Source organism: Thamnophis elegans, chromosome 9 (genome assembly GCF_009769535.1).
Source record: "Thamnophis elegans isolate rThaEle1 chromosome 9, rThaEle1.pri, whole genome shotgun sequence".
Taxonomy (NCBI): Eukaryota; Metazoa; Chordata; class Lepidosauria; order Squamata; family Colubridae; genus Thamnophis; species Thamnophis elegans.
The window spans coordinates 45,565,679-45,579,002 of record NC_045549.1 but is presented as its reverse complement, the minus strand read 5'-3'; the positions used below and the strand labels follow the sequence as shown (position 1 = coordinate 45,579,002).

At 36.9% G+C, this 13,324-nt stretch overlaps 1 protein-coding gene across 1 annotated transcript in view; it reads right to left on the bottom strand.

Moving 5' to 3' along the window:
• Positions 1-7,442: 7,442 nt before the first annotated feature.
• The window catches only part of ZDHHC2 (zinc finger DHHC-type palmitoyltransferase 2), a 53,142-nt gene continuing 47,260 nt past the window's right edge, over positions 7,443-13,324 (bottom strand). Inside the window, exons 12-13 of the mRNA XM_032223640.1 lie at positions 8,782-8,890; positions 7,443-7,553 (exon numbers count right to left, since the gene is read on the bottom strand). Coding sequence (XP_032079531.1) covers positions 7,513-7,553; positions 8,782-8,890 — 150 coding nt within the window. The 3' untranslated portion in view covers positions 7,443-7,512. The remainder of the gene's footprint in view (positions 7,554-8,781; positions 8,891-13,324) is intronic.

Below are 13,324 nucleotides of genomic sequence, written 5' to 3'. Positions count from 1 at the left end.
TTTGGATAAGAGGGTATTTGTTTTTAAAGCTTTTGTAAATAAAGGCTTCAATAATGTTTTCTTACATAAGAGATTTGTGGTTTTGATTTGAAACCCCACTGGTATGTCTGTGTACCTGTCTAGCCTCTTACATCTTTGTCATCTTAATTCAGTGTGGTCTGTTAGTCATACTTTGGCTGCTCCAAGTATCATCACTATAGTCACTTTAGAGTGCTCAAAATGTGGTTGAATATAGCAAGAGCAAATCTTTAGATTTTCATGCTTGTTAAGAACTGGCTATAATGTGTTTGCTGCTCATCAGTGAAGTGGGAAGGACCTGAAAGTCAAATCTTGTGCTCAGGTGTAATTTCTCATTCAATAGCAATAACCTGCCTTACTAAGAAGCTTACTTGAATTTATGCAGTCCGGCAAGTAGGGGAGAAGGTTAACATGCCATCAGATATTTTTAAAGACTAAATATTGTTTTTCATGTACCTTGTTGGCAGCTACAGACCCTAATATCAGCTGCTTGCGATTTGCCAAGTGGACAAAAACTCAACTATGCTGTAAACATAGCAGTTCTGTAGTTAGTATTCCTGCTGCTGGGAGATTTGTATATTTAAGTTCAAGTAATGACTGGACTATTTTATACTAGGTTGACAATAGATTGTGCCTTGATGAATTACTAATCATAAATGCCTCTTGTCCATCACACTGTTGAAAAAAACTCACTGAATTCCACCCAAATCAATATCTGAACTATGCTATATTGGACTTATTTTATCATGAGGTAAATAATAGTGGATTTTTTTCACTGACCATACCTTTTATGATGTTGGCAATGGAATTATTTACTGATGTTTTGTACAAAAGCAAGGAGAAAATAAAATAAACTCATAATTCATACAATGGAACTTAGCTGCAAATACTTCACAAGGCTGTTGAATAAAATGAGAAGTAAGCTGCTTCAAATAGAATCCTTCAGTTGTCATCCCTTTCAGGAACCATAATGAGTTAAAATAGCTTCTTATTGCTCTTATAAGAACTTTCATTTATAGAGGGCTGACACTTTTTTTGTTTATGCATTGTGAGACTCTCATACCTCCAGTCCTTATGGGCCACAATGGGACCCTTTCATATTAAAGGGGGTATTTTAAAAAGTGTTCACCACAAGAACAGATCTGAAAATGAGCATGTTGGCTGATTGAGATTGAATCCTACTCTCTTTGTGTCAGTCTTATTGTTCCTTCATAATCTGAAACTACAATTTAGATGTGTTGTTTGCAAAATGGACATAATGTGGTATACTACGTAGCATGAATTTACAAGCTTGCAACTTCTGGTTCTGTCACTTTTCTCAAAATGCAGATCCAACTTTGGCCATGCGCTGTATAAACCTTTCCTTTGAAAGCTCTGTAATGTGGTATATCATGGCTTCAACTTTTACTTCCAATTATGTTACATTGAGATTTACTCTGGGATGAGTTATAGCCTTTGTGTTCTATAATATATATTAAGCTTCCTCGCTCCTCTACTTGAATACTTTTTGCTCTGGGATTAAAGTGGGGTAGATTCTGCAGTAGGTCTTTCAGTAATTGCCCCGTTTAAGTTTCATGTGCTAAGAAAATTGCAGATGTTTCACTGGCTGTATAGCCTCTAAGCCAGCAGAATAGTTGACTTATAAGTCAACAAAACCAATGCTTTGTTGCCCATGCACTTTTTGAATCTGGAATTTAAATCATGATTGGTTTGCTTGAAAGAATTCATTTTCCCCCCAGAAGTTAACATAATACAAAAATACACAGTATGTTTTTGAAGAATACAAAAGAAAGCAAAACAGAAGCACTTCTACACTGTAAGACCTGCACTTTTATGTACAATCTGGCATTTGGCCAATATTTGAGAATATTTTCAGTTTGGAAATGTTAAATTTAAAAAAAAAGTTATTTAGTTTTGAAAATCTTGCTATTATTAAACAAAATAGGAAATCATACATAAACATAAAAGCCATGAAGGGCATAAATAATAGAACAGTTAAATCTATGTCTTTGATCACGGATTCCTTGTAAATGAAATTGGTCTAATCTAATCAGAGTACCCTGAGGATTTTAAACAGCTAAAATTTGCAGCAATGATTACAGTAATTGTCTCCACATACTATAACTGTTACATAATTGAGCTTTGATAGTCATGTAAAATAATGCACTATAATAATATAGTAATTACCGTATTTTTCGGACTATAAGACAGTATAAGACACACCATGATTTTGAAGAGGTAAATTAAAAAAATAAAGTTTTTGCACTCTGCAGGCCTGCCAAACCCTCTGCACGCCTTGTTTTTTGCAAAAAGGGGGGGGGGGCATGCAGAGCTTTAGGAGGCTTGTAGAGTGCTCCTGGGGGAGGGCAGAAGAGCAAAATATAGCAGTTTTCTACAAAAATGGGCTGTATTTTGCAAACAAAGGGGGGCATCTAGAGGCTTTGGGAAACTTGTAGAGTGCTCGGGGGGGGCAAAATAAAGCAAAAATGGCCCATTTTTTGCTCATTTTTGCCCTTTCCAACCCCCAGGAGCACATTGCAAGCCTCCCAAGCCCTCTGCACATCCATTGTTGCAAAGTGGGCGGGGTTTTGGTAGGCCAAAAATGCTGTATTCAATGTAGAAGACGCACCCAGATTTTTTTGGGGAAAAGGTACATCTTATACTCCAAAAAATATGGTAGGTCACTAAAGTTAGCTTGGTGTGCAGCAAATGGACATTTTCTTATTTTCATAAACTGCATTGGATTTGATGTTTAGGATGCAAAAACTGGACTTGTTTAGGTGTCCAAAAGAATTAAGATGACTCATCCTCTTCCATTTCAAGGCTAATCTAATGTTTATGACACTGCCCTTTTATTTCTTCAAGGTTATCTTCATACAGCATTAGGCACCATACTAATAAAAAGTATTTAATCCCCTTGGATTTTGGAGATACTTTTCACTCTTTATCCCTTTCTGCACTGTTTGAATATCTTTTTTGTGCACATTTTTTGAGAGCCACGATAACTACTGTTTCTGTATTAACAACAAAACGATGGTCTTGACAATCATAACAAGCATGAGAGTTAGGCTGTACAAACATCCCACCATGGAAGATTCCATCCCCAGAGTGTTCCAGAAATTATTTGATTTTAGAAAAGTGTTCAATCTTGAATGAAACAGGCTGGTTTCCTTTAAAGAAGTTGGATTCTGTTTTGCAAACTCAAGGTGGAATTCTACTTGCATTACTCTATGAGCAACATATGAATTTTTAAAAACTAAGACTTCAAATCTTCTATGTAAAACTGGAATATTTCATGTTGATTCCAACTGTGTTCTGTTCTTTTGATTTTAAATGGTACAGCACTTCTGATAATTATGCAGAAAGACAAACTGAAGAAGGTTGCTGTTATAATATGATTACTTTCTTATTCAATCTGCCTTTGGATTATGGATTTCCCGTTTGGCCGCTCTCAAAGGGTCAGATTAGGTAATCATCTCTTCAGCCTTTATTCTTAACACTGGTACCCCACAAGGTTGTGTGTCAAATCCTTTACTCTATACCTGTAATGGCGAACCTATGGCATAAACCTATTTCACAAAGGTAATTGATTAGTTTTGACTGTGTGCAGTTAACTAAAGTCTACGTTTATGGATTTTAATTCATTTGTACAATGCAGAGTGAGTCCTTTTAGAAATCAGACAAAATTATGATTAAAACATTTTCAGTCAATAGGATTATCATCTAACTGCAGTTTTGCTGTGGAAATTTCATAGTTGCTATGGTTTCACCAAAACATACTGTTGATAATTAGTATTCAGAGTTTGAATACTGCTATGAAAGGTGCAGGAAGAGTTAGGAAAATGTAGTTGGAACATAATTATTTGTTCAGGTAGTCCTCGACTTAGGAATGTAATGTAGTCTGTCCACCATGGTCGTAAATTGTAATAGCTATAAAATGGATTAATCATTTATCAGCCCAATTTTATCCTTTTTCTGGCAGTCATTAAGTGAACACTTCTTGTGGAGCAAATACCACAGTTGTTAAGTGAGCCAATCATTCATTATGAGTGTGGTTTTCAGCAAAATTGCTGTAAAATGTCTTGTGACCATGGGATGTTGCACATAGCCATACATGCAGCCTGGTTGCTGAATGCCCAAAGTGGTCATGTGACTGCAGGCCCAGGAGGCAACCATTGGAGCTTTCAGTCTGGATCATACAGCCACTGTAACTGAATAGCTGCTAAACAACCATTTGTAAGTCAAGGAGTATCTCTATCATTTTTATAGCAGCTGGATTTTCACTATCAACTATTCTGGATTCCAGTTAGTAGGATGAGATAGCTACATTTTCTAAGTGCAAAAGGAATGTTTAAAATCTGATGAAATAACACTGAAGAATTCAAATCAATTTGTTCAGATTTTGCTATAATTAAATATTTTGCTTTCTACTTTTAGAAAAAAATATATGAAAAACATAGAATAAATCCAACAATGTGTACACGGTTGTGCTATAGGCATTTTAAAAGATCCTTGCTTAATACGGCAATACATTTCTAACACAAATACTTAAGATTCTTTCTGCTGTATTCAGCTTCTACAGAAGCATTTCTTTTTTCTCTTGCATGAAGCAATGTCTGCATCATTTAAGGTATTTTTTCCCCTTCAGAACTTACATTCATCCCAAATCACAATATACCCACTTACCAAATTTTTTAGTGCACATGTAACACAGGAATCAAATAAAACTATAGTGGGAATCCTAAAACAAGTGAAACACAATGTTAGAAAATGACAAGGCTCTTCCCTGCCACACATTCAAACACACAAAGATTGCCCACCCTAGCAATAAACCAATCAAGCAAAAATGATGTAATTGATTACAATTAATTGTCTTTAATCAGGCAAGATCCCTAGTTTTCAGTTCATCAAAGTTGTGGTTTCCCAAATGCAAGTGTATAGCAGATAATGTGCAGAATCCTTTTCCCCACACAGTTGCAATGGGAATTTGAACAAAGCTGATTGGAATACCAAGTTGCAGAGATGTCTCTTCTTTTTCTTTATTGTGATTGCTATCTCACTACTCACTCCAATCCCAAACCTTTTATTGGAAGTCTCCTGATTGTAAAAGTCAATAGCATTTACTTCCAGAGCAAAATAGAGATAGTTGTAATGTGAAGAAACAATTTAATTCTATGCCCAATGTATTAAAAGAAGATACATTATTTTAAAACCTCATATCTACCATAAACTCTTCTCTAGTTTTACATGGCTCTTACAACCTGAATATGTTCAAGTGTCCCTTCCCTGCAAAATTTTGGCATTGGACAGCTGACAGTCTGTTTTCATGAAGACATGCTGAGAGAGACATGTCTGTTCCGTTATTTTGAATTTTACTGAAAAATACTGTAAGATCTTATATCTAACAAGTGTATGAGAACTGAATTGCAAATTTTCCCCTTCAATTTACACATATTTTAAAGACAACCCAACAGAGCAAAACATTTCACAATGTACAGTATATGATGATTAAACAGTATAAGGAGTATTCTCATTTTATTCTCATCACTTCCGTATCTAAATATAAATAATTAGAACATTGCTATGAAAATGAATTGTCAATGCTAATATATGTTGTGTAAAACTATAAACTAGAAGTACACAACCTTTTCAAATATCCCAAATTTTATGGGTCATATTCTGGCACTTTTGGTGATTAGATCCTACTGAGATTTTTCAAAGATTAAAATATCAGGGAAAAATCCAAATCTACACTATTACAGTTGTAATAATATCATCACAATATCATCATGCTATCTCATTTATTCTCCACAAGACCATTCTGAAATATTTAAAATCTATTCAGCTACAGAAAATAATGTGCTTTTAAAAAAATATTTGAGACAACTGCAGCTGAGGAATGTCATTCAGTCAGATCTATGCGTAGTGCCTGTTTAGAAGTCTAAAGTCACTTCCAAAGTGATTCCGAAAACATTTTTTTTTGTTTCTTAAATTCTTTTTGGTAAGATGTACAATTTTCTCATATTCTTCCCTAACCAAACTGTTTATGGACCATTTTGAAATTGATTATAACCTATTTTATGTAAACAGCATATTGTATTATGTGCAGCTTAAATGTATTAATTTCATCTTCCACTGTACATGCAAAGGCACTGATAAAACCAGTTCTATGAAACTGTTAAGTTCCTTGGCTTCCGAAATTTCATAAGTTTTAAATTTGGTTCTTAGATCATATAAAATTTCATTAAAGCCTTCATTTAAAGTTTGTCTCTGCTAGATCCAGTTATCTTATTAAGAATATAATCTGAACCACAGTAAAAGTATGAACATGACTGTTACATGATATTTACATCTCTTCATATGTAAATCACCAGGGTAATAGAAATGCAGCAATTTAAGGATGCTCAGATACAACAAAGCCTCTTATTGATACAAACTTAGGTCAAAGTTTTAAATTGACCGTTGTCAATTAAAAAAAAAATCATTTCAAGTAAGATTGAGTAACTGAATTCGCTATCATAAAGTTTCAAAAAGCCTTACTCTGAGCATGGTTCTAACTACCCTCCTTATTTTTACATATATAAATAAATGTGAAGTTTGTTTTGGTCTCAGTTATGAAATAAGAGAAATTATAATCTAGCCCTTATATAAAGGTATGCATGAGCATGATTGTCCAACCTGAGGCTAGTTTATAATTAAAACAGTTTTGCTAACTCAACTGAAGGCAGCAATCAAAAATATCTTTTGCTCATATGCAATCAACAAACAAGCTACTCAATGAACTGAGAAAGCTTTCTTTATAGTCCAAGGAATAAAAGTAGTTTGCAGGTGGAAATCACAAGCAAGATTTCCATTTAAAATTCAAGAACTGCTTCCAAAAGTGTGTTTAGATTATATATAAAGTTTATGCTCACTTGAACTATAAATGTTGATCCAAAACCACGCCTATTATCTCTAAAGGATTAACACTTGTCCTGTATACATTAAGATTTCCATCATTCCCAATGTGTCATTTTCAAGACTTCCATTTTGCACGGTAACCATATTCTATTTTAGCCAAACCATTATTTTTATGATAATCGAGGTGTCCTCAGATATTTCAAGGGATGATGCAGAGACAGCTAATTAGGCCTTGAGATTTTTCTGAGCACATCCATGTAGTAGTGGACTGAGTAGTTGGTTGATGAATGCTGATATAGTGAATGAATTCTTCATCCTTTCATCAACAGTGCTTTTTCTACAAAAAAGTATTATGTGAAAAATAATTTGATTAATGGCTTCATTCTACATGATTACAGAAATTACAAAGTAAAGCAATGTTTCTCAACCTTGGCAACTTGAAGATGTGTGGATTTAACTCCCTGAATTCCCCCGCCAGCATACATCTGTGTGTTGCCAAAGTTGAGAAATACTGAATAATTTTATTAAATATGAAACAGCCATCAAAAAAAAAACTTACTTTAAGACCCAATGTTGTTTTCTTTACTTGCAAGATTAGATTTCATTTTCCATAGATAATGCAGGATTGCTCATACCTTTAAAAAAAATATTGTCTTAAGCAATGATTTCTTTGTTTTAAATATATTACACCTTGAAGCTTACTGACAAATAAGAGCAGAAGCATTGTCTGGGTAAACCAAAGGGCACTAATAACCACTCACACTGCTTCTTTCTGTATTTGTGTACCTTCTGAGTGGTGTTCATGGCAGCCCGTGTAGAATGTGTTGCAATAATTCAACTGCATAGTGACTAAGGCATAAAAATTTACAACTAAGGAAAGAACATCACTGTGCACAATGCAGATCTATGCAGACACTCCTGCTGTGATCATCATTTGGGGAAGTGCAACTAAAATTGGAAAGTCCTCAGAAATGGGATAGCCAAAAACCCTGCCACTCTGTCTCACTGGGTTTAAATTTGACTCTTGTTTCTCCCCACCTAGACCCTAACAACATCCATATATTAAGACAGCAGCTTTATATCACTTGGGCAGTCATATATAATTGAGTATCATCTGCAGGTTTATGGCACCTGACCCCATGCTGGCAGATGACCTTGCCTAGCAGCCTTGTGTTAAAGTCTTAAACAGTATTCAACTCTAAGAAATCCTATAAAGAAGGGTCAATTCTCCTCCATTCCCTCCAAGCACCCTGAAATTAGCCAGAGAAAAGAGTGGGATGACTATAAAACAATGTCTCCGCCTTACAACCCCTGGAATCAGTCCAGAAGGAAAACACAATCAATGGAATGGAAGGCAGAGCCCAACATTTCTATTGCTAACTGAGACAGTTAGGTGAATTTTGCGCCATTTTATAACCTTTCTCGCCACAGTTGTTAAGTGAATCACTGCAGTTGTTAAGTTTGTAATATGGTTGTTAACTGAATCTGTCTTCCCCATTGACTTTGCTTGTCAGAAGGTGACATGAGCCCAGGACAGTGACATGGCAACTGTCATAAATATGAATCAGTTGCCAAACATCTGAATTTTGATCATGTGACCATTAGGATGCAGTCACATTGGTCATAAGTGTGAAAAACAATCATAAGTCATTTTGTTGGGTGCTGTTGTAACTTCAAATGGTTACTAAAATAATGGTTGTAAGTTGAGGTCTACTGTACCAAGATATGTGCTCAGTCCAAACTTTCAGCTTGTGAACCTAAAATGTTCTCATTTTATCTTTGGCTGAAATGATCTGATTTGATGCCTCAGCCTAACAAGATACTTTTAAAACTTACTATAAAAATATTGTAATTATTTCTTACCTAGTTTGTTCTTTTCAGTATCTGCACTAGTTTCTCTCCAAGATTGAGGATCAGTAAGAAGGTGGCTCTGAGAATCTCGTAATGTCTTAGCCGGAAAATGGTGACTATTCTCACTGTTTTAAAAAATGGTAAAAAAAAAGTTGAATGAGAAGCAATTCCATGAACTAAATTACTGATCAGGGTAGTTGGGGAATATAGCTTTAGTTGAGTCTGACTCCTAATAATAGCAGGGGAACGCCTATGTTATTTACTTGCCAATGAGGGAGAGAGTTTGCCATACGGTAAGGAATTTCTGTGATGACTGCCCCTGATGCTTCCCCAGATGCCTTTCCAGATGTCGGTTTGGAGGGGGATGAGCCAGTCCCCAGCACATCAGGAAGGGAGTCAGCTGATTGCTCCGAGATGGGGATTATGAGGCCAAGTGAGATAAATGGTCAACGGGAGAGTGACCGGATGAGCAGATGACTGAGAGTGGTTGGCTGAAGCACAGCTGAAGCAGGAAAACCCCTGAAGCTTCTGGTGGGGAAACCACAGAACTGCAGCTGGTCAGTGATTAGAAAGAGGAACTGCTTTCTCCACCTGATCTGAGAACAGGAAGGGCAGCGAAAAGGCAGGAAAAGCAAAGGTTAGTTTGGCTACTCATGAGGCAGCAGCTTCATCCCTCTTGATGGGCTACACCGGAAGCTGGCAATTTAACACAGGAGACAGATGGAGATGATACTGAGAACAAAGTGTTCAGTTTCTTGGTCATTGTGATTCCTGCTTTGTTTTGGACTGACACTGTGCCTTGACTTTGGATCATGCCTTGTGGATTCTGGATTCTTGTCTCATGAACCCTTTTGTATTGCAGATTTAATTTGTCTAGTGGACTTAGCTTGTTTGGGAACTTTCAAGCACCTTGTGGACTTGTTGGCCATTGCTCTGTGGACTAGCATTGGTTTGTTTTTGGCTAAATTTAATGGGGACAGTTGGGTTTTTGGTGAAGGGAATTGCTGAGAAATATTAATAAAACCATCACAACCATCACCATGTGTGAGTGAGCAAGACAGCACAATTTCTTTGTGTCAGTCTATACTGATTGTATAGACTGGTTATTTTTTCCTTTAAGGTTTCCAGGAGAGAAATACTTTACTTATTTTGCATATTTATTGCCAATGCATAATCACACAATTAGTTAAATCAAGGCATTTGTAGACTAGTGGGTTGGATATAATGAATGAGCTTATGTTTTCAGTATTTCAGTATATACATAAGCAGAAAACTGTTGCCGTATTTTAGTGACAATCTCTTGCAATCATGCAAGAATCTTGGAAAATAGATTGCTGACAAAAACCCTCAGAACACTAATATAGACTGTTGAAAATTTATTGTCTCACAAAATGGTGCTTGCTATTTTACTTCAGCTTCTCTTTGCTTTCCAGATCTGCAAAGGCTATAAATGTGACGGTTGGTTGTATCACCATTGTAACTGAAAATAGTTGTTAAATGAGGCATTCACTAAACAAAGACTGTTGTCATTGTCTTTTGGATTGTTAATTTTTATTTTTTGGGTCAAGAGCATTCATGTGTCATTGTGCAGTGTGGCTTGTAACAGCAACTCCTGGAAGCATATCCAAATAACAAAACATGTCATCTCCTTTTATGTTTCATCATTTGCAATAACATAGAAAATATTTTTTACAAGCACATGTCCAATTTTGAGGGCCTACAGCAGAGGTGGGTTCCTACCAGTTCGCACCTATTCGGTAGAACCGGTTCGTCAAATCTACCGAACCGGTTAGAAGAGGTTCCAACAGTGGACCCGGAAAGCAGGCCACACCTACAGAAGAGGTTCCAAAATTTTTTGAAACCCACCACTGGTCCTTGGATATGATGGATATGCTCATATTTATAAAACTCAGTGCCTCTGTGAAAGGTAAGGATGACTACTGCGTTTGTGGTGCAATCAGAACATTGCTTGTGTTGAAGTTGTTTTAACGCAAGCCAAAGATGCCTTTTAAAAAACAAGTTTACATCATATTCTTATGCATGCCAGTGCTGTGTGAGAGGTAATTTAAGGTGGTTCTGACAAGTGTTGTCGGCATCTTCATATCTGGTCACATAGGCGGCAAGCCACTCCCATCCGGTCACATGGGCAGCAAGCCACTCCCACAAAGGAGGCCACACTCACAGAGTAGGTTCGAACAATTTTTGAAACCCACCACTGGCCTACAGTCATGTAAAAAAGTAAGTACACCCACTTTGAGTTCTATGGCTGTATACATCAGGACATAGTAAAAATCATCTGGTCCTTAACAGTTCTTAAAATAGGCAAATAGAACTTCGGATGAACAACAAAATGTGACTTATTACACAATGTCATCATTTATTTTACAGCAAGAAAGCTCGAATGGAGAAGCCTGGTATGAAAAACTAAGTACACCTTATACAGTAGCTTGTAACAGCTATAATTGGAAGTAATCGTTTTCTGTATGACTGTATCAGTATCTCACATCATTGTGGAAGAACTTTGGCCCAGTCTTCTTCACAACATTGCTTCAGTTCATTGAGGTTTGTGGGAATTTATGTACAACTTTTTTGAGGTCTCACCACAGCATTTCAATCAAGTTGAGGTCTGGATTTTGACTGGGCCATTGAAACACCTTGGTTCTTTTCCTTATCAGCCATTCTGTTCTAGATTTGCTGATATGATTGGGAAGGTTGTCTTGTTGTATGTAACCCAATGTCGGCCAAACTTTAGTTGTTGGACAGATGGCCTCATACTTGACTCTTGAACATTTTAGTATACAGAGGAGTTCAGGGTCAACTCAATAACTGCAAGGTGCCCAAGTCCTGTGGCTGTAAAACAAGCCCAAATCGTCACTCTTCCACCACTTTAATGAGATGTTTGTGCTGATATGCTGTGTTTGATTTTTGCTAAATGTAGCACTATATATTATGGCCACAAATCTTCACTTTGGTCTCGTATGTCAAAAGGACAGTTATTCCAAAGGTCTTGTGATTTGTTCAGATGCAACTTTGCAAACCTAAGTTGAGCTGCCATGTTCTTTTTAGAGAAGAGGCTTTCTTCTGGCAACCCTTCCAAACAAACCATACTTATTCAGTCTTTTTCTAATTTTACTGTCATGAACGTTAACATTTAACATGCCTGACTTCCTGGGGGCGTGGCCTGTTGCCGAGGAGGGCTCCACCGAGCTCCTCAGAGATCTGGTCTGTATATCTAAATAAGATCATAGATAGCACCCCTTTTTGGCAAAAAAAGGGGCAGGGAGTAGCTCTGTAGGCGAGGGTCTATTCGTAAGCCACAGCCCTTTTCTTTTTTTTGGCTGTGGACAGAGATTAGATCCAGCCGGAGCAGAGCTTTTATCTCCAGCCAGTTCTTCTCAGCTGCCTTTTTTTTTTGGCAGCCCCAGACAGGCTAGCCCCCCCCAGGACAAAACAAAGTTTTTTCAAGCTAGAATTGATACGGGCGGGTCCCACCCCTGTGAGATTTATGCTTTTATTACTATCTTAAATACCAGCACCATTTGTCTTAGAGACTTCTTTGTCTAAATGGACTTCAAAATGGCGATTTCTCTCCGTGGATGATTGATAGTGGATGTACTTAGCCGGTTTTACCTTCCTGCAGACCGCTCCTTAACAAAATAAACTCTTCTTCTTTGGAAATAGAGGGGAGCAAAGCGCTGCTTACTTGTTTATTTATTATGGCACCCAGGTCAAAGAAGCGTCTTGCTACAAATATGTCTAAAGAATTTAAAGAATTTTTACTGGAACCACAGCCTTTGTCTCCTATGCCCTCTACTGGAGAATTTCTAACACAGGAATATTTCTTTAAAATGTTTAATGCCTTTAAACAAGAAATTAAGGAATTTGTATTGGAACTATATGATGATTTAAAGTCTAAAGTTAATCAAATGAAGGCGAATACGTTTGCAGCCGTGTCTGCCCTGTCAGATTACTCTGCTGAAATAGAGAACAAATTGGAAAGTTTGGAGAAGGCTAATTTTAATTTGACTACCAATATTCAAATTTTACAACAAAAAATTAGAGACAATGAAGAACAGCTCATGATGATAAATTTTAATAGGAAGGCATTTGCAATAAGAGTCAGAGGATTCCGTGAAAAGGAGCAAGAGAATTTGAAACAGACCTTTGCTGAAGCCTTCAGCTATGCGGTGGGAAGCCCGGGACTTAACTTTGATTGGCAGATTCGGAAAATCTATCGCCAGAACTCATTGATAGCGGAACAGCGACAGCTCCCGAGGGACATAGTTATACATTTCTCTACAAAAGAATCTAGAAATGCGATTGTGCAAAAGTTTTATAATAACAGTCTCCGAGTTGATGGCCAGAACTTGATTGTCTTCAAAGAAATACCTTTCCAGATGTTAAAGGCAAGAAGGGACTACACCTTTTTAACTAAGGAGCTTAGGAGTCAACAGATTCGATACAGATGGGAGGCCCCTGCCGGCATCACGGTTACATTTGAGAATCAAAGATTTCGTCTTAACTCTGTTCGGAGGCTCAAGATTTCTATTGCAGG